The sequence below is a fragment of the Gymnoscopelus microlampas genome (assembly GCF_963454915.1).
Source record: "Gymnoscopelus microlampas genome assembly, chromosome: 5".
NCBI classification, from domain to species: Eukaryota; Metazoa; Chordata; class Actinopteri; order Myctophiformes; family Myctophidae; genus Gymnoscopelus; species Gymnoscopelus microlampas.
The window spans coordinates 29,782,103-29,806,172 of record NC_139942.1 but is presented as its reverse complement, the minus strand read 5'-3'; the positions used below and the strand labels follow the sequence as shown (position 1 = coordinate 29,806,172).

At 42.7% G+C, this 24,070-nt stretch overlaps 1 protein-coding gene across 1 annotated transcript in view; it reads left to right on the top strand.

The window, feature by feature from the left end:
• cdh6 (cadherin 6) overlaps window positions 1-24,070 on the top strand; it is an 85,190-nt gene that overhangs the window by 44,203 nt on the left and 16,917 nt on the right. Inside the window, exons 3-6 of the mRNA XM_084057514.1 lie at window positions 874-1,168; window positions 1,743-1,862; window positions 7,892-8,065; window positions 13,715-13,902. Of these exons, the coding sequence (XP_083913640.1) occupies window positions 874-1,168; window positions 1,743-1,862; window positions 7,892-8,065; window positions 13,715-13,902 (777 nt within the window). The remainder of the gene's footprint in view (window positions 1-873; window positions 1,169-1,742; window positions 1,863-7,891; window positions 8,066-13,714; window positions 13,903-24,070) is intronic.

Genomic DNA, 24,070 nt, shown 5'->3' with positions numbered 1-24,070 from the left:
TGCGAAACCAGTAACTCCTCAACAGATAAAAACCCATGATTTTCCAAATACTTGTCATCCTTCTAAAGGATGCACGTGACAAGCATGACAATTTGCATTTTTTTGCGTGGGAAAAGAGAGATCTGATTTCTCTGTATTTCCTGGGGTTGCATCTTAATGCCGTGTGTGTGAAGGAGGGTCTCTGTCTAACAGACAGCTGCATTCATGTAACGCACCGCCATCGCCTCTTGGCGTAAACGGCTTAAATCAAAACAACAAGAGTTTTACCACTTGAGGATCCGTTTTCAAGTGGTAGATCAGATAAGACAGTGTTTCTCATTCAGCCTTGCAAAGCTGGTGGAGTGGAGAAGGTTATTTGGCTGATGTTCAAGACCGGGCTGAAGACAAGCGCTGCATACCAAGCAACCTGCCATGTGGCCAGTAGCCAAAATGGCTACCCTGGTTACACGAGGGGTTAAACGGTTTGCAAATCATTCTTGTCAAGTCTGTTATGTTCTGGAAGTGATGGCTTGACAGTTGGTGACCCACACATATTCCCGCGGGGCTGCAGTGTCAGGATGCTGCTGACTCTGCGTGCGTGTGTGTGTGTGTGTGTGTGTGTGTGTGTGTGTGTGTGTGTGTGTGTGTGTGCGTGCGTGCGCGTGCATGTACATGTACATGTGCGTGTGTGTGCTGTGTGTGAAGATTCTTCAGAATCAACACAAAAATATACCCAAATCATGTGGATATTTTTACATTCCAGGCCTGGGCAAAACAGAATTGAAGGATAAAATCCTTTCGGTCTTTTCACAAATTGGTGTGTGGATTATGTTTGTTCTCCATTCTCCCTGTGTACTATGACTAATACACATGCCTCTGTTTACCTCTCTGCAGCTTCAGTCGGACAAGGACAGGCTCGACGGAACGGTGAAATATGTCCTTTCCGGTGAGGGGGCCGGCGGCATATTCGTCATCGACGAGAACAATGGTGACCTGCACGCCACGCGCCGCCTGGACCGCGAGGAGAAGGCCTCTTACATCCTCAAGGCCACCGTGGTTGACAGGAGGACAGGCTCCAAGCTGGAGCCGGAGACAGATTTCATCATCAAGCTACACGACATCAATGACAATGAGCCGCAGTTCACCAAGGAGGTTTACACTGGGAGTGTGCCGGAGAGATCTGACATTGGTATGTATTGAATTCAATTCTATAGTTATATACTTGCACCAAAATGAGGACCAAGTGAGTGGACACACATTTAGCTTGGCGCAGTGTAAAGCAATGAGACCCATTGGTCTCATTGTCTTTACAATGAGACCAATGCCTCCCATATCAAGCCTGAGAACACAATTCAAAACTGAATAGAACTAGCCTGGCATTGGCCAGACTGATGATGTGGATTCACTCTCACGTTCCTCCCCGGTATCAGTCTGGACTTCGGCCTATAGGGAGCGAGTATGAGAAATCAGAAAATGATCGGGCCAATCAGTGACTGCGTTTCAACTGCTGACCGTACAACAGTGAAAAGCATCAAAATAATTTTCTGATTTCTCATACTCGCTAATAGAACATGGCGTCCATTGAGTTCAATGGAGAAGTGGCGCCATGTTATATTCGGTTCCTCAAGCTGTATAGAAAATTATTAGTAAGAATCACAAGATTTGTTAACCACGCCCCATGCTCATATAAACAACAGAATGTCAAGAGGAGGATATTACTTTTCATGTCTCACACCTCCGTTTCATGTGTCACACATCTTTAGGCACGTCAGTGATGCAGGTGACGGCCACAGATGCTGATGACAGCATGTATGGGAACAGTGCCAAGCTTGTCTACAGCATCAGCCAGGGACACCCCTACTTCTCCGTGGACCCAAATACAGGTATGTACAGTATGACACCCGCTGACCCCACTTGTTGATGACATAATTGTGGTGTATGTCCCAGGTTATGTTTCTTTCCTAAGTACAATGCAGTAAAGGTTTAATGCTTCAAGTGGCTTTAAAGAGATTTTTTTTTCCCCAAGATGTTTTTGTGGCTCTTATGCCTTTATTGAAAGGATAGGATAGTAGGCTGACAGGAAATGGGGAGAGAGATGGGGGGTGCCATGCAGCAAAGGCCGTCGGGATTGGGACTCGAACCTGTGACTTCTTTAGAGCCGAAAGTAGACCGCTACGCCAGCGGTCCAGGCCTATTAAAAGGCTTTTAAATCATTCATTTTTTTATAAAAAATAACAGTGTGGAATACTCTTTAGTAGAGTAAGGTCAAGTCTGTTAAAGAGCAGTGTGTGATTATAACATTGCTGATGCAGGGTAAAAAAAAAAACACTGTGAGAAGCAGACTGCTGACTTATCTTTGATGTCAAAACTTGGTATTCTGAACAAGATGGAGAATGAGAGCTTAGGTGATACCAGATTGCTGGGATTTAGTGAACGCCTTAATGCTTTTAGTTAGGAATGAAAACTAAATACACCCTGTCCAGTCTCGCCCCCTTAGCCTTGCAGAAACACAATTACAGTACTGTATATCCCCACTCCAGCACAAAGTAAAAAGGCTGTTGTAATATCTCCTAACCTGAAATGGAAAAACCTTCAGTCTAAAACCCCCCACTAAACCTAACCTGGGATTTATGCAGTGTATTTTATTATAGTGTGGGGGGGGGGGGGGGGGAGTCAGCCATCCATTTGGATAATCAGGACAGTAATCTCTCTCTGTTCATCTGTTTGTTAAGAACGTAGCAAAAAAAAAAAGTCTGTGCCACAGAAAAGGCCCTGCTGGGACCATGGGCAGATTATGACCGGGTCTCTGGATTAACAAGCAATGATAGGCCTTGATCTCTGGGATTTGACACAGAGTGGGCTGTGTTCTCTGTGGAAAAGCTGAGGAGGGCGAAGTCATACAAATTCATGACAGCAACGGGATTGGGGGACAGAAGTGGAGAGAGAGAGAGAGAGAGAGAGAGAGAGAGAGAGAGAGAGAGAGAGAGAGAGAGAGAGAGAGAGAGAGAGAGAGAGAGAGAGAGAGAGAGAGAGAGAGAGAGAGAGAGAGAGAGAGAGAGAGAGAGAGAGAGAGAGAGAGAGAGAGAGAGAGAGAGAGAGAGAGAGAGAGAGAGAGGATGAGACATTAAATAGAGGAGGTATTGCATAGGGGAGCAGAGGTAGAAACAAAGCGTGGGATCACAAGAAAGAGAGCGTAGTAGTATGTCAGGAGAACAGGGGTGGGCTTTGTTGAAGGATTAAGCTATACGGAACAACAGCAATAGGAGAGAGAGAGGGAAAGAGAGTGGGAGAGGCAGAGGATAGAGGGACAGTAGTCATAAACAAAGAAGTAAGAGGCTTTGAGGGCTTGTCTTTTATGCCAGTGGGGTTTTTTCCTCCAGTCTAAATGATGCAACTAACATCACTTTCGTTGCCAGAGGCACTGCGGTGAACCTCTTCAGTATTATCGCCACCACAAGTAACGAGGGATGTTAACTCGGCAACTTAGTCCCGCGCTAAACCCGTCAGAATCCGACAGAATTCGCCCGTGCCAGGAATATATGTCAATATGTGAAGTCAAAAGGCTATGTTGATGTCCGCAGGCGATGTCTCAGGTCAAACTCATCAGACTGTGACGATTATCCAAAGCCAGAAGTACGTCCATCGATATTTGATGTTTCGTCCGGAATACATTAACCACTTTAGCCCTCTTTTATACCTAGGCTATTTGAAAATAGCCGATCTACAAGCTAGTAGATCTGCTATTTTCAAACATTTTAGTACTTTTGCTTTTGGTACTTTAAGTACATTTTGCTAAGAATACTTTTGTACTTTTGCTCAAGTCGTTCTTTAATTCCGGACCTTTTACTTGTAACAGAGTACTTCTACACATAGCAGTATTGATACTTTTACTTAAGTAAAACATTTGAGTACTTTTTCCACCACTGCGTTTACACTCCGTTTCCATCGTGTGTTGGGCATCGCCTCCACTCTAACAGACTTCTGTGAGGGAGGGGGACTAAGCTTTCCCTATCCATTCACTAGAGACCAAAGAAACCACCTGAATCTATTGTCCTTTCAAGGCAACACTGATGTGTCAAGGCCAACGCAAAAAAAAAAGAAAAGAATCTCCCCTTTAAATAAAGCAGAGTGCTGTTCTTATTTTTAGAACTTAGTAAGTGGTACTTTTAATTGATTTATAACAGCCTTGACAGCAGCGTCTAGGCCTTTCTATTACTGTCAACATCTAACGATAGGACTGCCATAAAAACTGTCTGTTTAACACTTTGGTCTTAACTCATTGACTGCCAGAGTTAAAACATCGCCTACCGTCCCCTTGCCAGTGAAAACGGCGATTTTACTGTACCTTTGAAAAATCATGGAATATTCTCTGTGACCTCCTTCCTCACGGAGATCGGCTCATTACACGCACGGGGGTCCGGTAGAATCGGGGGGGGATACTATGCCCGGTCGCGATCCTCCATTCCAGAGCTATGGCCGTTTGAATGTTGCTTGTTTTTTGAAAAACACTTAAAAAACAACAGAAATCTGAAGAACATGTGACTTTTATAAATCCTTTAACATTAAAGGTGCCTAGATTTTTTTTGTTGTGATCACGTGATTTCTGGGTGTAGGCTACTCTTCTCCGGTGGTGCTTGGATCATTCACCAGCCACATTGGACCTATTTGTGCACCGCATTTGGCCCCCAAAAACGCAAGTTTGACACCCCTGCCCTAAAGGGTCACTGGTGGAGCTTTTAGGACCCTATCTTGTCTTACCCCTTATGCCTACATTTTTTTGGCCATTTTTTTTATATTTTGAAAAACATTTTAGAATAGTTAAAATAGCCGATCTACATGGACACGTTGTGAGCTTGTAGATCGACTATTTGAACTATTTTAAAACGTTTTTCAAAATAGTAAAAAAAAAAATGCCTTGTTTCTAAAATGACAGAACTCATCTTTATTTCCTGAAATTAGGTTGGGTGAAGCAATAGAGGAGATTATTTTGGTGAAACATTCCCCCCACACTGTTGAATAACATCATGCTGTTGATGTCTCACTATGCTGTCCATACTTTACAATAAAGTTGCTATACGATTCGCATCTCTCCTGCAGTACATACGGCTCAAAACAAGTTTGCTTTTGGCAACATCCAGCTGAACATTGTAAAGCAGGTCACATATTTATCGGTAATACTGCCCTGGCTTAGTTTATATTATACAGGGTCTGAAAAGAGAGATAGCATCAATGCGGATAAGGATAACAGTGTCGCATTTACAAGAGCAGAAATGTGCAGAAAAGGTCTGCCGGTCCAAAGTGCTTTGCAACACTATACCATCTATTACCTAAACACGTTGCTTGTGCTAGCATATGGCCTTAAGGTGAAAAACATTGCAGGTCCTGAACTTCAGCGGCCCTGTGGTGTGACAGACGGGTGCTAAAAGCATGAGGTCACTGGGGTTTTATCCATTGGTATAAATGATGAAAAGTGTTAAAAAAGAGGCCAGGGTATTTTTAAAAGGGGCCTGACACCACCGCTGTGCATAGGGTTAAGATGTTCACTTGCAAAGTACAGTCGGCCCCAGAATACAGATGACTGAAAAACATGTTCTGACCACTAACTCATTCATCAGAAGAGACCAGTGGTGGAAAGTAACTAAGTACATTACTAAGTACTAAGTTACTTTGCAGATATTAATTATTACATTATAAAACATACATTAACCACTTTAGCCCTATTTTATACCTAGTACATTAAGTACATTTTTATACCAATACTTTTGTACTTTTACTCAAGTACATTTTGAATTCCGGACTTTTAGTACTTTTGCATTGCAGTATTGATACTTTTACTTAAGTAAAACATTTGAGTACTTTTTCCACTGCACCCATAGAACCCCCATAGAACCCAAACTTCCATAGAACCTGATGCAATAAAAAAATAAAAATAATAGAAACTATTTGTCAGGTGATTTGAACGTTTAGATTGTAATATTTAAGTTATGTACGCATTGACACTTGACATTGTGCTTGCGATGGTAGCATCGCAGCAATTACTACGGCCATCAGAGCTCGGCCTGTTATTGTTCCGATGTAACAGCTGTTGGACAAGGGTGTCTCTTGACTTGGGAGACTAATGTTGCACATCCTATAGGCTGCCTAATGAAGCAGGAGTAATACGAGCATCAATGTGTTGTCTGCAGTGGTGGAATGTAAAGTAACTAAGTACATTTACTTAAGTACTGTACTTAACTAACATTTTGAGGTATTTGTACTTTACTGGAGTATTTGCAATTATCAATTATTACATTATAAAACATACATTGACCACTTTAGCCCTATTTTATACCTAGGCTATTTGAAAATAGCAGATCTACAAGCTTACAACGTGTCAAAGCTTGTAGATCTGCTATTTTCAAACATTTTAGTACTTGTACTTTTGGTACTTTAAGAACATTTTGTTACCAATACTTTTGTGCTTTTACTCAAGTAAATTTAGAATTCCAGACTTTTACTAGTAACGGAGTATTTCTATATTGCAGTATTGATACTTTTACTTAAGTAAAATATCTGAGTGCTTTTTCCACCACTGGTTGTCTGTCTGTCTGTCTGTCTGTCTGTCTGTCTGTCTGTCTGTCTGTCTGTCTGTCTGTCTGTCTGTCTGTCTGTCTGTCCACACGCACTGACTTACTTACACTTAAAAGGAACCAGCGGGTGATTGTGAGGCTCCAGTGACTGCCAGTTAAAAAACTGCTGGGCTAAACTCTTTTCATAACTATATTCTTTTCAGCACTTCCCCAGCCAACCTAACTGTGTGTGTGCCAACCATAACCTAAAATGGCAATTTCAACATAATAATGTCATTCAAATGAAGTCCCAAAGGCTGACACTTACATTTTGCAAAAAAAAAGGAAAATAGAAAAAAGAAAGGAGAAGAAGGAAGACCTTTCCCTTGACATTCTTAGTTTGACTCATAGGTCATGACCTGTGTCATCCCATGTCCCGATTTAATGTTTCTTCCTCCTGTAAAAGCAGAGATTACCCTTTCGTCTCAACAACAGCTGAAATCTATTATCCTGAAACGACCCAATATGTTGAAAAAGCCTGGCATTAGTCTAAATGTGGACAGGTCAAGGGTCTGTTGAGGGCTCTCGTTGGCTAGCACTGTGTATTTTAGTATGTTCTGCTGCTCATCAGTAATTTCTCCATAGCCACTCTAATCACTTCAATCTGAGGTCCTTATGGGAGCACCTACCGTCTGCCTGATTAGAAAACGTGGATAAATACTAATGCAATGTTTTTTCATCAGACGTAGCACTACGGGGGCAACTGCAATTTCCCGCAATGGTGCAATGCGTCAATATGGGTTGTATTTAGGAATTTTCAATAATTTCTGGGCACTGGGAATTTGTTACTTTGCATATTGCGCCCTTAGACACACACATTATGGGTAGCGCTCCTTGCATGCATATATGTATGTCACCGGAGGGGTTGAAGCATAGACACAACCAGGAGCGGGGCAAGGGACACTGGAATCAAACCTGTGGCCCTCTGGCTATAGAGTGGTTTGCACCTTAAGGAGAATAGTTCCCCACTTAAATATTCATACATGCCATCATCTCTTAAACTTTTCCCGGTGTGAGACTCAAACTTTTAAGTTATTCTCACTGCGGGAGCCAGACTCATTAAGTCGTTCTACTGCTCTTGGGGACTGCATGCTCATGTTGGGTGTCTATAGAAAAATGCTTCCATGCATTCTATGGCAACCAGATGTTGCTGAGCAAAGGACAAATGGAACAATTAACCTGTGTTTACAGTTCAAAATTGCCACACGCAAAAAATAAAAGCTCAAATGGAAACACAGCTCCTGTAGAATTATACCCGCGAACAAAAGCATTTAATTTCTTTTTCCCCTTTAAATTTCCTTCAGGCGTCATCCGGACAGCCTTGGGTCCTGGAGACATGGACCGCGAGCAGAGAGAGCATTACCAGGTGGTTATCGAAGCCAAGGACATGGCGGGGCAGAGAGGAGGGCTGACAGGAACCACCATAGTCAACATCAGCCTCACGGATGTCAACGATAACCCGCCACAATTCACTCAAAGTAAGACACTAGAGAGAACACACACACACACACACACACACACACACACACACACACACACACACACACACACACACACACACACACACACACACACACACACACACACACACAAACCTGAGACCAGGGGAATGTGCTCCACTTGTCATGGTCTTTCCTCACCTCTTAACTTTTGATATGACTAAAAGTTAGAGATGTTCCAATACTAACCCTGATTGATATAATTGTTGTATGGCTTGGCTCAGGTTGCATAAACATCAGCCATTTTACTTTATTATTCCATTATAATTGCTGGCATTTTCCTATCTCTGACTAACATTACACTCTCTGCTAACACCACACACATGTGTTGCTGTTTGCCTGTGTAAATGATGTGATAATTTATGTGATACACGTGGATGACAGGCCACATTCACATTATGTCACATGGGGGTACTTATTTTAATGTATAAATTGCACTGTGCGACAACATGTATTTACGTGTATGTATGCATGTATGTACGTACGTACAGTATGTTGTATTAATACATCACTGGTATAATTATGCACATATAATACTTGTGAACATGCAGCTGCTTCCTCCCCTGACAACACCAACATATCACCTGCATTTTTTTCAATGCGTCAATGACTAACTCGCCGATTGAAATTCAATGTGTTAATTGGTCTTTGCTAAATGCAAATACTTTGATTATAATTTTGTGGTGTATTTTGAGACAGAGCAACTGCATCATTTTTTTATTGTTAATTATTAGCAAGTCTCCAGCGAAGATAAGACTTTGTCACACCAAACTAACAATGGCTGCTTGCTGAAAATAACACATTGTGAAAGCCGGCTTTCAAGTTGTGGCTTAGCTTGGTGTTTAAAAGGTGCAGCTGGTCTATATAAGGAAACAATAAATGCCTCTACTCTCCTAACTAACACAATCCACCGGAGCCATTGCATTTTTCTGGAGTCATGGCTTTTCAAGGAATTCTGACAAGTGCTTCGCTCTGCGGTAAACAAAATCTTTAAATCTTTATTACCGTGTGTTTTCTTTTGGATTCTTTACACGTTCTTACCTAGCTGAGCACCACTACTGCTGCTGCCGACAGTCCAGGAACTGTATTTTTCATGAAAATGTGGCACTGTAGTCATAAAAATCCATGGAGAAAGTCGTAGAAGCGTGGCTAAAATGAACACCCAAAACGACTGGCAAAAAGTTGTCAATATTAATGTTGTGCTGCAGCGGCGCAGAGTGCACGGCCTCTGATGTCATTTATTGACATCTTTGAAATGCAGGCAAGCCAATTCGACCTTCTAAAAGTGGAAATGAAGTGGCGTAAATGCAGCAGCTTTTCATCACAGTTCAAGAGGCAACGTTATCGCTCTGGGGTGTGTGCGTGTGCGCGCGTGCGTGTGCGTGTGTGTGTGTGTGTGTGTGTGTGTGTGTGTGTGTGTGTGTGTGCGCGCATGCGTGCGCAAATGAGTGTGTGTGTGTGTGTGTGTGTGTGTGTGTGTGTGTGTGTGTGTGCGTGTGCGTGTGCGTGATGTGTGTGTGCATGTGTGCGTGTCCAGTAGCAGCAGTCTTCCTTTGCCTGTAGCAGTGTGAAAGAAGTGATTAAATAGTTGCTCCAATGGCCTCGATCACAGAAGTCATTCTGTCGTCTAATCCTGATTACATGGAGCCAGCACTCTCTCTCTCTCTCTCTCTCTCTCTCTCTCTCTCTCTCTCTCTCTCTCTCTCTCTCTCTGTGTGTCTGACTGTCTCACTCTCTGTCTCATGCCTTCTAATTCTCTTTTTGAACTCTCTCCCATCTCTGGTAACTTTTCTCTTGTATGTGTCACCCGCTGAATATCAATGTTGTTTTTTTCTCTTCTGGTTCCCTCTTCTCGCCTAATTGTTTGACCTCACCCCCTCGCAATTGACGTGCAACAACGCCTGCTTGCTTTCTTTCCTCATTTCTTTCTCGGCCACTCAGTCCCCCCCCCCCCCCTTCTCTCTCTCTCTCTCTCTCTCTCTCTCTCTCTCTCTCTCTCTCTCTCTGTCTAACCCCTCACCCAGCATTTCCCTCCTCAGTGCTGGGTGCAAATTGAGATTGCTCAGGGATCTGTCAGGCCGATTGCATCTGGCATTATCATTCTCTCTAAGTCCCCCTGCGTCACACACACACACACACACACACACACACACACACACACACACACACACAGGTCGTGAGCATGTCAAATCAATTAATCAGTGGTGTGTGGTCAGTTCAGTGACTCAAGTGTCACACGGCCTCCTGCACGTGTACACACACACACATACGCACGCACGCACGCACGCACGCACGCACGCACGCACGCACGCACGCACTCACTCACTCACTCACTCACTCACTCACTCACTCACTCACTCACTCACTCACTCACTCACTCACTCACTCACTCACTCACTCACTCACTCACTCACTCACTCACTCACTCACTCACTCACTCACTCACTCACACACACACACGAAAACTATTAACAAGAGCTTGTGACTAAATAACTACATTGGAACCATTGGAGTACAGGTTCTTTTTTGCATTTCCTGTATGAGGGCATACATCTAGCTGAAGTAGAGCTCCATTGAAAGCCTGATGAAGCCCTTTAGAATGGTAAACAGCTTTACAATGCATATTGTCTTCCTGGGAAGAAAGAAAGATTCAGTCTCACCGTCTAACTTTTTCTCCTCTTCTTGTGAGACACACGTACACACCCACAGCAACACACTTTGTGACAGACTCAGTGTTTACTGGCTGGGTGAAGCTTTTTTCCACGTTTGAAACCTGCCTTGTGTCTTCTCAGCATAATGACTCACACACTCAAGTACTTCATAAACACCTTCTGAGACAAAACGAGCAGAGCGCACACACACACATACGGTAACACAGACAAACACATAACGTGCACATTTACATATACTTTGCACCTTTTATACCTGTTCTTGTATTTAAGTATGATGCTCTGTTTTCCCTGTATAATGTTAATGCACTCTATTGTCTGCCTGTTTTTATTCTTACGTGTTTTTTGTGGGGACTGTGGATGTAAAATAGCATCTCTGCTAAATCCGGTGTATTTACATTACATTGATATGTTAAAAAAAAAACATACATATTTGTAAAATTAATAAATGCAAATGCAAATGCATGCCCGTATGCAAAGAAGGCGCACACGTGCACAAACACACAAGTGAGCATGCACACCCACACATACACACGCACACACACACACACACACACACACACACACACACACACACACACACACACACACACACACACACACACACACACACACACACACACACACACACACACACACACACACACACACACACACACACACACACACACACACACACACACACACACACATATATAGGCATACTGTATGTGTAGCCTACAGTCTGCACACACACATCCCATGTAAGGGATGATATAATAAGAAGCTGCCTTAGGTTGTGGTGGCAGAGCGACATCTAAGCTGCCTCCATTTAGACACATTAGCGTTTTGACTCACTTGATGACTCAGCTGGACTGATTGGTTACAAAATGGCAGCAGCGTGATTTGCTTGAGCTCACGGAAACGCTGAAATACGTCATTTATTTAGGATGACAAAAGGAGGGTCTTCTTTTTTTTTAAAGATATTTTTGGGGGCTTTTATGCCTTAATTTGACAGGACTTTGTAGGAGCTTGTAGATTTTTGAAAAATCCCTGTTACAAAATATCTTTGAGATGGGAGGCCATCGCAGCCGAATACATATCATTTTGGGGGTCCTTGACATGAATAAAGTTTGAGAACCACTGTTCTTCACGAACAAAGCAGTATGAATTGCTGAACGACCAAGCTAAGGGACAGTTTCCACAGCCAGGCCGTGCAAGCTGCTGAGCTGTCGCCATGTCAGTCGTACAATATGCTCTCATTACATTGGCATTAATCACTTCATGGCTGTGAATACAATCTATTCCCACACATTTACACCTATTAGATATCTGCTGCTACGTGTTGTAATTTAACAGAAGACACTTAGCACACACTGAGTATAATATTTGGTTGTGATATTTGTTCATGTTCTATTCTATATACGATTATTATTCAAATGTAACCAAAAAAAGAATATTTTTGCCCACACTTTTACAGATATACACTTGCAAGGCGACAAATAAAGTGAAGTTGAAGATGAAAAGAGAAAGCAGCATGTTCTAGTATTGCCTCTCATCGTTTCTCGCATTTAGATCTTTTTTTCTACTTTTGTTTGCTGTGAAACGGCTCTTGTTCTTCAGTCTACCTGTGCAAGCTGGCTCTCGATTAAAAAAAGGAAGAAAAAAAAGAAAAGAAAAAGTATTTAGAACTTATTGTAACTTTATTCCTTTCTTCAATGTGAACCGACAACTATTTCCATGATCCTTTCGAGTAAAATCAAACTGCAAGTCACATCTATCCATTATAACACAACCTTACAGCATAGCCCGGAGGTTGCAAGGATAATCCTTTAAATTGAAGGTTACATGGCTGGTTTCCCACACTCCAAGATTACGCCATGCCCTTGAGCAAGCCAAGCGGTACCTGATTCTGGTGACACGGATACACGGATTGGTATTTGCTCATAGTGGTGATCGTTTGGCACAAAAAAGGTGCTGTAAGTGATATGTTTTGGTTAAAACAAAACGTTTTTTTTTTGTGTTAAATTCGACCAGGCAGGCGCTTGCAGCTGGTGCAAAATGCAGCTGCCCGCCTCCTCACAGGCAAAATAAAACGTGAACACATCACCCTGGTTTTGGCCTCACTCCACTGGCTCCCCCGTTCATTTTTTGAATACATTTTAAGCATTTATTGTTTGTTTTTAAGGCCCTCAACAGCCTGGCTCCTCCGTACATTTCTGAACGGAAACACGCTAACTAGAACCTTGAGGTCGGCTAATCAGCTGCTTCTGCTTGTGACTAATACAGCCAGAAATATATACAGAGGTGACCAAGCTTTTCTCGTGGCTGCCCTTAGGCTTTGGAATAGCTTGCCCCCTCATATTCGTGGTGGTGCCCAGTCAATGGAGGCTTTTAAATCAATTACTTAAAACAAAACAAGTTTTTGGCTCTTATTGTGTATTGCTAGCCTTACTTTTTGTATTTCACTTGGGTATAAGTTTTAGTTTGTTTGTCTTTGTCTTTTACTGTTTCATTATTTCTCTAATTTTCAGCAAAGCACTTTGTTCGATCATGGTCATTTTAAATGTTCTCTATAAATAAAGTTTGAGTTGAGTTGAGCAAACATTAACCCATTTAATCCGGGGACGCATCTGTGTCATTTTAGTGCTTTAGTCCTTTGTGCTATTCAAAAATAACAGATATACAAGCTCATAGCGCAGCACTCTTGAAAAATCATGAAAATGTGTGCAAATATTAGATTATTTTCTTTTTTAAGCGGACATTTGTAACTAATATCTCTGCTTCTGGAGGTCCCTGGAACTAGCTTGTAGCTCTGCTATTTTTGAATAGCCAAAGAAATCTAAAATGACAGATGCGTTCCCAGATTGAAAGGGTTAAACCTCTATATTCTGATAGTGATCATTGCTATATAGAGCTAGAAGTCACTGACATTCACTCACACAGCAGCACAGTAACTGTGAGTCTGTTATTTCACCAGGCATCTACCAGTTCAGCGTTCTCGAGTCGTCCAAATCCGGCTCGCCGGTTGGCAAGATCCGCGCCACGGACAAAGATATCGGGAAGAACGCCGAGATGTACTTCACCATCGTCAGCGGAGACGGCATGGACGTGTTTGACATCTCCACGGACAGGAACACCCAGGAAGGAGTCATTACTGTCAGCAAGGTGAGACATCTGTCTATTGCTAGCCTTTCTTTCTGTGTGTTTTTTTGTACAGTCTACTCATACAGTATGAGAAAACATGTGATATCCCACGTACATACTGTACTTGCACAAAAAAATCACACGCATTACTGTACGTGAGCCCCACACACATCGCTATACGCACCGGATGTCGCAGAACAAAAGGTGGTTACAAAACTGTCTTTGCTTCCATGGCCAAAAGGCGTTTAATTACAGCCACGTGTTAACTGCATACATCCCTGTGACGCACGCGCGCGCACACATTCACGCATACACACACACGCACACGCAAGAATCAAATCAAAAACATTGACTCGCACTCACATATGCCACACTTTGAAGTCATGAGAAGTGCTGTTTAATACTCGACTGTTTGATATGCAAAGCCCAGGCATGCTTTCCAGATGAAAGAAGCCAAATTAAAAGTATTCATCTCCACCTTCTCACCCCAACCTGCTGCATTGTATGAATGAATGAGGTGCTGCTTTTCTCTTCAGTTACAGCATCTTTCGGTTACACTGTCTGTATTTGTGATTTTTGGCACCTCCCGCCCGGTCTGTACCGCACTTTGGTCACCAAAAGTTGTTTTTTAAATGTGCTTCACGAATACACTTGACTTGACTTGACTTTGAACATGCCTTACAACAGATTCAAGAGGATTTGTTTGGCACTCGCTCATAAAGGTAGCAGACTGTGCTAACAAGAACACTTACAATACAACAAGATATTAATAATGATAACACTGTGTAATACAAATAAGAATACATTATGGTAAAATAAGAGTTGGCCGTAGTACAGGTAAGAAAGGCAGGCACTGATCTTTAGCAGCAGTGGGAAGTCTGCAGTATATGGAGAGAGTTATTTAGTATTGGATATATTATAGAATGTGTGCTAAAAAGGACACACATATACTGTGTGTGTGCGTGTGCGTGTGCGTGTGCGCGTGCGTGCGTGCGTGCGTGCGTGCGTGCGTGCGCGCGTGCGTGCGTGCGTGCGTGCGTGCGTGCGTGCGTGCGTGCGTGCGTGCGTGCGTGCGTGTGTGTGTGTGTGCGTGTGCGTGCGTGCGCGCGTGTGCGTGTGTGTTAGTTCAAGGTCAATGTGTGCAACACTACAATAAGGCATATTTACAGATTGAATGCAGCTTCTTTTTTAATAACCTAGAAAGGTTATATAGCAGTAACATTGAAGGTCTCCAATTCAATTCCATGGACTGGCAAGGTGTCCTTGCTCTCTCAGTGCACCAGTGAGAGGCCACGAGCTGCTTCATAGAATCAGAATAGTGATACCAAATACATCTTTCTGATATTGAAAGATAAATCCTAACTGTGGCACGTTCATCCTTTTAAAACATATTTTAATCCATTAAGACCTGGAACGCATCTGTGTAATTTTTTTTACTTGAGCTAAAAAAGCATTATTTTACACTTTGGGCTATTGAAAAATGGCAGATATACAAGCTCATAGCGCGGCACCGAGTGCCGCGCTACGAGCTTGTAGATCTGCTATTTTTGAAAAATCGTTAAAATGTGTGCAAATCTTTCAATATATATTGTTTTAAAGAGAACATTTTTAACTCAAATCTTTGCTTCTGGGGGGTCCCTGGAACAAAATATTTTGAGATGGAGGTCGGCGGCCAAATACATATCATTTTGGGGGTCCTTGACATGAACAGTTTTGAGCACCACTGATTATAGCCATAGTTTGGTGGCTTGTAGCCAAGCCACCAAACTGTTGGGATTTAGAAGACATTTGTAACATTGGCTTCAGGTCTTAATGGGTTAATACATTTCATTTGACGGTATAGTGGAGAGAGACTGGAAAGAGACTGTAGAGAGGGGAGGATGGATTCAGGAGGAGCGAGATCCGATACCGACCTCGACGTTGCCATGCCATCGTCGAAACGCTACTGACGGCGTCGGTAACGTCGCGACGCAACCGACCGAACAACCGACGGTCAGTAGCGTCGCGACGCAACCGACCGAACAACCGACGGTCAGTAGCGTCGCGACGCAACCGACCGAACAACCGACGGACCGACCGAACAACCGACGGACCGACCGAACAACCGACCGAGCCGCGGAGTCCTTCACGCACCAGGCAACGTCAATTTCCATCCGATCCATCGACCTTATCTGCGCTCTTCTGGCGCAGCCCCCCCCCCCCCCACCTGTCCCCCCCACCTGCGTGACCCCCCCCCCCGGGACCCCCCCCCCGGGACGCCCCCCCGCCCAAGGGGTGGATAGTAATAATTGTATATTTTGCGCATTTGATCCAGAGTAGTTGAGATTTGATTCGGCCATATCTTTCTGAATGTAACTTGTATTTTTATAATTGTATTTTTTATATGATCTGTAAAGTTTATATTTTCATTTGCTACCAGGCATGAATTCATTATAATTTATTATATATATTTTTCCTTATTTTCTTTCTTTATTTACACGTGCGTAATAAACGAAGCATTTTGAGATTTCATCCGCCCAGATCTTTATGAATTTTACTTGAATTATTATAATTTTAATGTTTATATGATCCGTACATTTTATATTTTCATGTGGTATCAGGCATGAATTTATTTTATTATTTTATTTCATGTATTTACATGCGCGCAATTACACGCATCTAACTATTGGACTCAGCTCTGGGGACACGGTGCGGCTGCAGAGTTTACCTTGCAACATATATGATAGAGCAACTTAAGTGCCTGCAGAACTTAATAATATAAGCACACTTATTCTCCAGGCAGACAGACAGAAACAGTCTGTCTGTCTGTCTGTCTGTCTGTCTGTCTGTCTGTCTGTCTGTCGGTATATTATGTTACGAGCGACCAGAGTCGCTGTCCTGGCGGAGACCGCGGAGTCCTTCATGCCACCAGGCAACGTCAATTTCCATCCGATCCATCGACCATATCTGCGCTCTTCTGGTGGATCTGTATAGTATAGAGTATATTATGGTGGAGAAATTGAGGCTATTCAAGGATTATTATTATTATTATTATTATTATTATTATTATTATTATTATTATTATATATTATATATTATTATTATTTGGTCCATGAGTCGAATCGACAGCAGCTATATTTATTTTATTTTAATGTCAATAAAATGTATTCTCTAAATATTATAGGCTACTAATATTTCCTGAATGAATTAACTTGGTAAATAGGGTCGGGATGACATGTTGCTATAGTCATTAATTACCCCAACCAACATCAAAGTTACCGTGCATTATCATTAAATCAAATAAAAGTTTATTATTACATCTGTCTTGCCTGTATGTCCTTTCACGAAAGCAATTGGCACTACTTTATTTAGTGTCCAAGCATTTGGAGAGATTCAGTTTTAACCTATAACTCATCTCTGAAGTGTCTATGTTACTTCTGTGTATTAATTATGAGTTGATTAATACTCAATAAAATGATACATGTTGAAATGTAACTTTCGGATCAGTGCGCATCATGCGCTGTAATTTCTCCTTCACTTTGCGGCCCAAAAATAGCTGATCTACAAGCTCACAACGCATCAGCGGGACGTTTTGAGGAAATCCGATATTTTTGGAGAAGCTCTTCTGTCTATTTAAATGTTCTGTATGAGTCATAATAGTAGCCTGGTTATTAATCTACAATCACCATTAACGCCGTTGATGAAATGACTGAGCGCGTGTCTGAGCGCATGTCAGGGTGTGTGTTTGTGTGTGTGTGTGTGTGTGTGTGTGTGTGTGTGTGTGTGTGTGTGTGTGTGTGTGTGTGTGTGTGTGTGTGTGTGTGTGTGTGTGTGTGTGTGTGTGTGTGTGTCTATCTCCAGCAATGTACCGCTTGCCTACAGCCCCGCCCCTAAACCCACAAAAATATACAATATAGAGGGGGTCCCTGCTTAATCTTTCTCTCAGCTAGGGGGTCCTTGGGCTGAAAACCCTTGTGACAGATGATAGCCGTTTGAAAATCGCGCAAGAATTAACAGCTAAACTGTTGATAAATAGATAGATAGACAGACAGACGAACAGACAGACAGACAGACAGACAGACAGACAGACAGACAGACAGACAGACAGACAGACAGACAGACCCAGGCCGTGGGAGGCACTCAATCACACTAACCGATGCGCTTTCTTAATTATAATATATAAGAATAATAATTATAATAATCCTACACTTCGCACATATAAATTATTATATTATGACCATACACTAACCACTTCCGACCTATGTTATACGCTATTTGAAAATAGCAGATCTACAAGCTCACAATAACGAAGCTTGTAGATCTGCTATTTGTTGAACAATCACCGCGTTGGGACCGCGTTGGGGGGGTGGCAGCTGTACCGCTGGAGATAGATAGTTAGATAGATAGATAGATAGATAGATAGTTAGATAGATAGATAGTTAGATAGATAGATAGATAGATAGATAGATAGATAGATAGATAGATATTTAGATAGATTTAAAGATAGACAGACAGACACACAGACACGCCTTTTTTTAGGGTAAGTTTATTTCATTTTTCATTTCTGAAACAGCTCCATTGGCAGCGCAAAGGTGGAGCTTGGGGGTCCCTAATAAAACCACCAAAAAGGTTAGACTACAATGGGCTATATATATGTAAAGTCGACGTTGTGTATTATTATGTTACGTGCGTAATTACGCGCGTCGCAAAAATCTGATTGATATCGTTAGATAAAGTTCATAATTAAATATAATATATTCATGACTGATACCAAATGAAAATATAAACTTGAAAGATCATAGAAACATTAAAATTATAAGAATTCAAGTACAATTGGCAGAGATATGGCCTAATCAAATCTCAACCGCTCTCTGTCTCCTGCACAAATTATGCTGACTCTCGACGGCGTCGGTTAAGTTGGTTGTGCGTCGCAACGGTACCGACGCCGTCAGTAGCGTCGCGCCGTTACTGACGGCGTCGGTCAGTAGCGACGCCGTCAGTAACGGCGCGACGCTACTGACGGCGTCGGTCAGTAGCGACGCCGTCAGTAGCGGCGCGACGCTAGTGACGGCGTCGGTAGCGTTGCGACGCACAACCAACGCAACCGACGCCGTCGAGAGCCAACCGACGAAACCGACGCCGTTGGTTGACTCCGTCGGTGGCCATCCATGGAGTCGATCCTTCATGGCACCGCAACGTCAATTTATCGACCATATCTGCGCTCTTCTGGCGCAGCCCCCCCCCCCCCCCCCCACCTGCGTGCCCCCCCCCCCCCCCTGCGTGCCTCCCCCCCCCGATCAACAAGCTCTGCAGCGCGATACAGAGTCTGCTGCCTTGGATCTTTGATGCTCTTGGATGCCGCACATGATTTTTCAAAGTAACTACGCACGTAACATAATCATACACAACGTGTACTGTACATCCCACTGTAGGCTAGCCCCCACAAGCTATCCCCGTGCCACCCCGAGCCCCCCCCCCCCCGGAGCCCCTCCACCAAGCCCAGGGGGTCACTCATAACTATTGTAGGTCAGCATAATTTGTGCACGAGACAGACAGCGGTTGAGATTTGATTAGGCCATATCTCTGCCAATTGTACTTGAATTCTTATAATTTTAATGTTTCTATGATCTTTGAAGTTTATATTTTCATTTGGTATCAGTCATGAATATATTATATTTAATTATGAACTTTATCTAACGATATCAATCAGATTTTTGCGACGCGCGTAATTACGCACGTAAATAATAATACACAACGTCGACTTTACATATATATAGCCCATTGTAGTCTAACCTTTTTGGTGGTTTTATTAGGGACCCCCAAGCTCCACCTTTGCGCTGCCAATGGAGCTGTTTCAGAAATGAAAAATGAAATAAACTTACCCTAAAAAAAGGCGTGTCTGTGTGTCTGTCTGTCTATCTTTAAATCTATCTAAACATCTATCTATCTATCTATCTATCTATCTATCTATCTATCTATCTATCTATCTAACTATCTATCTCCAGCGGTACAGCTGCCACCCCCCCAACGCGGTCCCAACGCGGTGATTGTTCAACAAATAGCAGATCTACAAGCTTCGTTATTGTGAGCTTGTAGATTTGCTATTTTCAAATAGCGTATAACATAGGTCGGAAGTGGTTAGTGTATGGTCATAATATAATAATTTATATATGCGAAGTGTAGGATTATTATAATTATTATTCTTATATATTATAATTAAGAAAGCGCATCGGTTAGTGTGATTGAGTGCCTCCCACGGCCTGGGTCTGTCTGTCTGTCTGTCTGTCTGTCTGTCTGTCTGTCTGTCTGTCTGTCTGTCTGTCTGTCTGTTCGTCTGTCTGTCTATCTATCTATTTATCAACAGTTTAGCTGTTAATTCTTGCGCGATTTTCAAACGGCTATCATCTGTCACAAGGGTTTTCAGCCCAAGGACCCCCTAGCTGAGAGAAAGATTAAGCAGGGACCCCCTCTATATTGTATATTTTTTGTGGGTTTAGGGGCGGGGCTGTAGGCAAGCGGTACATTGCTGGAGATAGACACACACACACACACACACACACACACACACACACACACACACACACACACACACACACACACACACACACACACACACACACACACACACACACACACACAAACACACACCCTGACATGCGCTCAGACACGCGCTCAGTCATTTCATCAACGGCGTTAATGGTGATTGTAGATTAATAACCAGGCTACTATTATGACTCATACAGAACATTTAAATAGACAGAAGAGCTTCTCCAAAAATATCGGATTTCCTCAAAACGTCCCGCTGATGCGTTGTGAGCTTGTAGATCAGCTATTTTTGGGCAGCAAAGTGAAGGAGAAATTACAGCGCATGATGCGCACTGATCCGAAAGTTACATTTCAACATGTATCATTTTATTGAGTATTAATCAACTCATAATTAATACACAGAAGTAACATAGACACTTCAGAGATGAGTTATAGGTTAAAACTGAATCTCTCCAAATGCTTGGACACTAAATAAAGTAGTGCCAATTGCTTTCGTGAAAGGACATACAGGCAAGACAGATGTAATAATAAACTTTTATTTGATTTAATGATAATGCACGGTAACTTTGATGTTGGTTGGGGTAATTAATGACTATAGCAACATGTCATCCCGACCCTATTTACCAAGTTAATTCATTCAGGAAATATTAGTAGCCTATAATATTTAGAGAATACATTTTATTGACATTAAAATAAAATAAATATAGCTGCTGTCGATTCGACTCATGGACCAAATAATAATAATATATAATATATAATAATAATAATAATAATAATAATAATAATAATAATAATAATAATAATCCTTGAATAGCCTCAATTTCTCCACCATAATATACTCTATACTATACAGATCCACAAGCAGATCTAGAAGCTCGTCTCAAAGCGCAAGACGTTGTGAGCTTATATAGAGGGGGTCCCGGCTTCATCTCTCTCTCAGGGGGTCCTTGGGCTGAAAACCCTTGTGACAGATGATAGTTTAATTGACAGATAGATAGATAGATAGATATATAGATAGATAGACAGATAGATAGATAGATACGTGCGTATACGCGCGTGGAAATGAATGACAGATCTCAACCTCTGTGTCAATAATGCGCAAAATACAACATTATTAGGAGTGAAACCCTGGGCCGAGGGGGGGTCCGGGGGGGGGGTCCCGGTGGGTGGGGGGGGGGGGGGGGGGGGGGGGCCAGAAGAGCGCAGATATGGTCGATGGATCGGATGGAAATTGACGTTGCCTGGTGGCATGAAGGACTCCGCGGTCTCCGCCAGGACAGCGACTCTGGTCGCTCGTAACATAATATACCGACAGACAGACAGACAGACAGACAGACAGACAGACAGACTGTTTCTGTCTGTCTGCCTGGAGAATAAGTGTGCTTATATTATTAAGTTCTGCAGGCACTTAAGTTGCTCTATCATATATGTTGCAAGGTAAACTCTGCAGCCGCACCGTGTCCCCAGAGCTGAGTCCAATAGTTAGATGCGTGTAATTGCGCGCATGTAAATACATGAAATAAAATAATAAAATAAATTCATGCCTGATACCACATGAAAATATAAAATGTACGGATCATATAAACATTAAAATTATAATAATTCAAGTAAAATTCATAAAGATCTGGGCGGATGAAATCTCAAAATGCTTCGTTTATTACGCACGTGTAAATAAAGAAAGAAAATAAGGAAAAATATATATAATAAATTATAATGAATTCATGCCTGGTAGCAAATTAAAATATAAACTTTACAGATCATATAAAAAATACAATTATAAAAATACAAGTTACATTCAGAAAGATATGGCCGAATCAAATCTCAACTACTCTGGATCAAATGCGCAAAATATACAATTATTACTATCCACCCCTTGGGCGGGGGGGCGTCCCGGGGGGGGGGTCCCGGGGGGGGGGGTCCCGGGGGGGGGGGGTCCCGGGGGGGGGGGGGTCACGCAGGTGGGGGGGACAGGTGGGGGGGGGGGGGGGCTGCGCCAGAAGAGCGCAGATAAGGTCGATGGATCGGATGGAAATTGACGTTGCCTGGTGCGTGAAGGACTCCGCGGCTCGGTCGGTTGTTCGGTCGGTCCGTCGGTTGTTCGGTCGGTCCGTCGGTTGTTCGGTCGGTTGCGTCGCGACGCTACTGACCGTCGGTTGTTCGGTCGGTTGCGTCGCGACGTTACCGACGCCGTCAGTAGCGTTTCGACGATGGCATGGCAACGTCGAGGTCGGTATTGGATCTCGCTGTCTCTCGATGGATTTGTGTTTGACACACATCATGAGGCAAATTGGATCTCTAGACGTCCTGGTTATACAGTGTGTTGATAAAAGACACATCCAAGGTGGGAGCGAGACAAAGAGCACACATGCTGTGTAAATAATTTGATCTTCTCATCCTAATTATGTGTAATATGTGCATGGATGGCCGGGCCTGTGGGGATATGTAGGCCTATAGAGGATATATGCATTTCAACCCACACACGTGCGTGTGTGTGTGGGTGCCTATGCATGAGGGGTCCTTAACTCTTAACCCTTTTACTGTCTCCGAGCTCTAAAACACTCTAGTTAACGGCTATGTTTTCTTTCCCTTTGATCTGCCTCCAGAGCTCCCGGGATTATGAGCATAGGTGTTGTTTACACCAGAAAACCTAATCAGCGTTACTATTTAATTAGATCAACAAAATGCATTCCTTATCATTACCAAATCCCTCACCGCCCTTGGACTAGCTGGAACTCAGTCTTAGACCATAATAACTCCTCCTGCTGTTGTTGCTAAAGACACTGTGAAACTAACAAGACAGGGTCTAGTAATGGCGTGGCAGTGGGAGACGGTGAATCTGAGATTATGAGGTTATTATGAATGTGAAAAATAGTCACAATATACGAAAACATTTCTGGAATTTACTTCCTTGGCCTACTGGCAGCGTGAACAAGATATTTGGTGCTGATGGTGGCGTGCTGTATGTATTACTAAATAATATGAATGCCCTAATTTCTATGCCCTGGCCTAGTTTTTAAATTGACCCTTTAGCCTAGTACGGTCCCATGCTTGTTGTTGTTTGGTTGCCCTTGCTGTTTTATGCCAAGGTTTTTGAGTGGTGCTAGCCACTCCAAGGACTGACTTTGTGTGTGGGTCTGTCCGTCCGTCTGTCCGTCCGTCCGTTTGAGCACGGCCTCAACAGCTGCGGCTGATTACAACACAAAGATGCAACCAGTTTACACTAGTTATACACAAACAGGAGTGCAACACACGCGCACACACACACACACACACACACACACACACACACACACACACACACACACACACACACACACACACACACACACTTTTGAGTAAAAATACTTCAAATGAGTAAAAATACTTAAAAGATGTCAAAATGAGTAAAAACACGTAAAAGTCAGTAAAAACATTTTAAAGTACTTAAAATTACTAAAAATACTTTAAAGTCATTAAAGTCTGTAAAAAGTAATTAATTTAAGTCAAAGCACTTGAAAGTTACTAAATTGAGTAAAAATACCACACGTGCACACACACACACACACACACACACACACACACACACACACACACACACACACACACACACACACACACACACACACACACACACACACACACTCACACGCACGCTTAAAAGTAACTTAAGTGAGTTCAAATATTT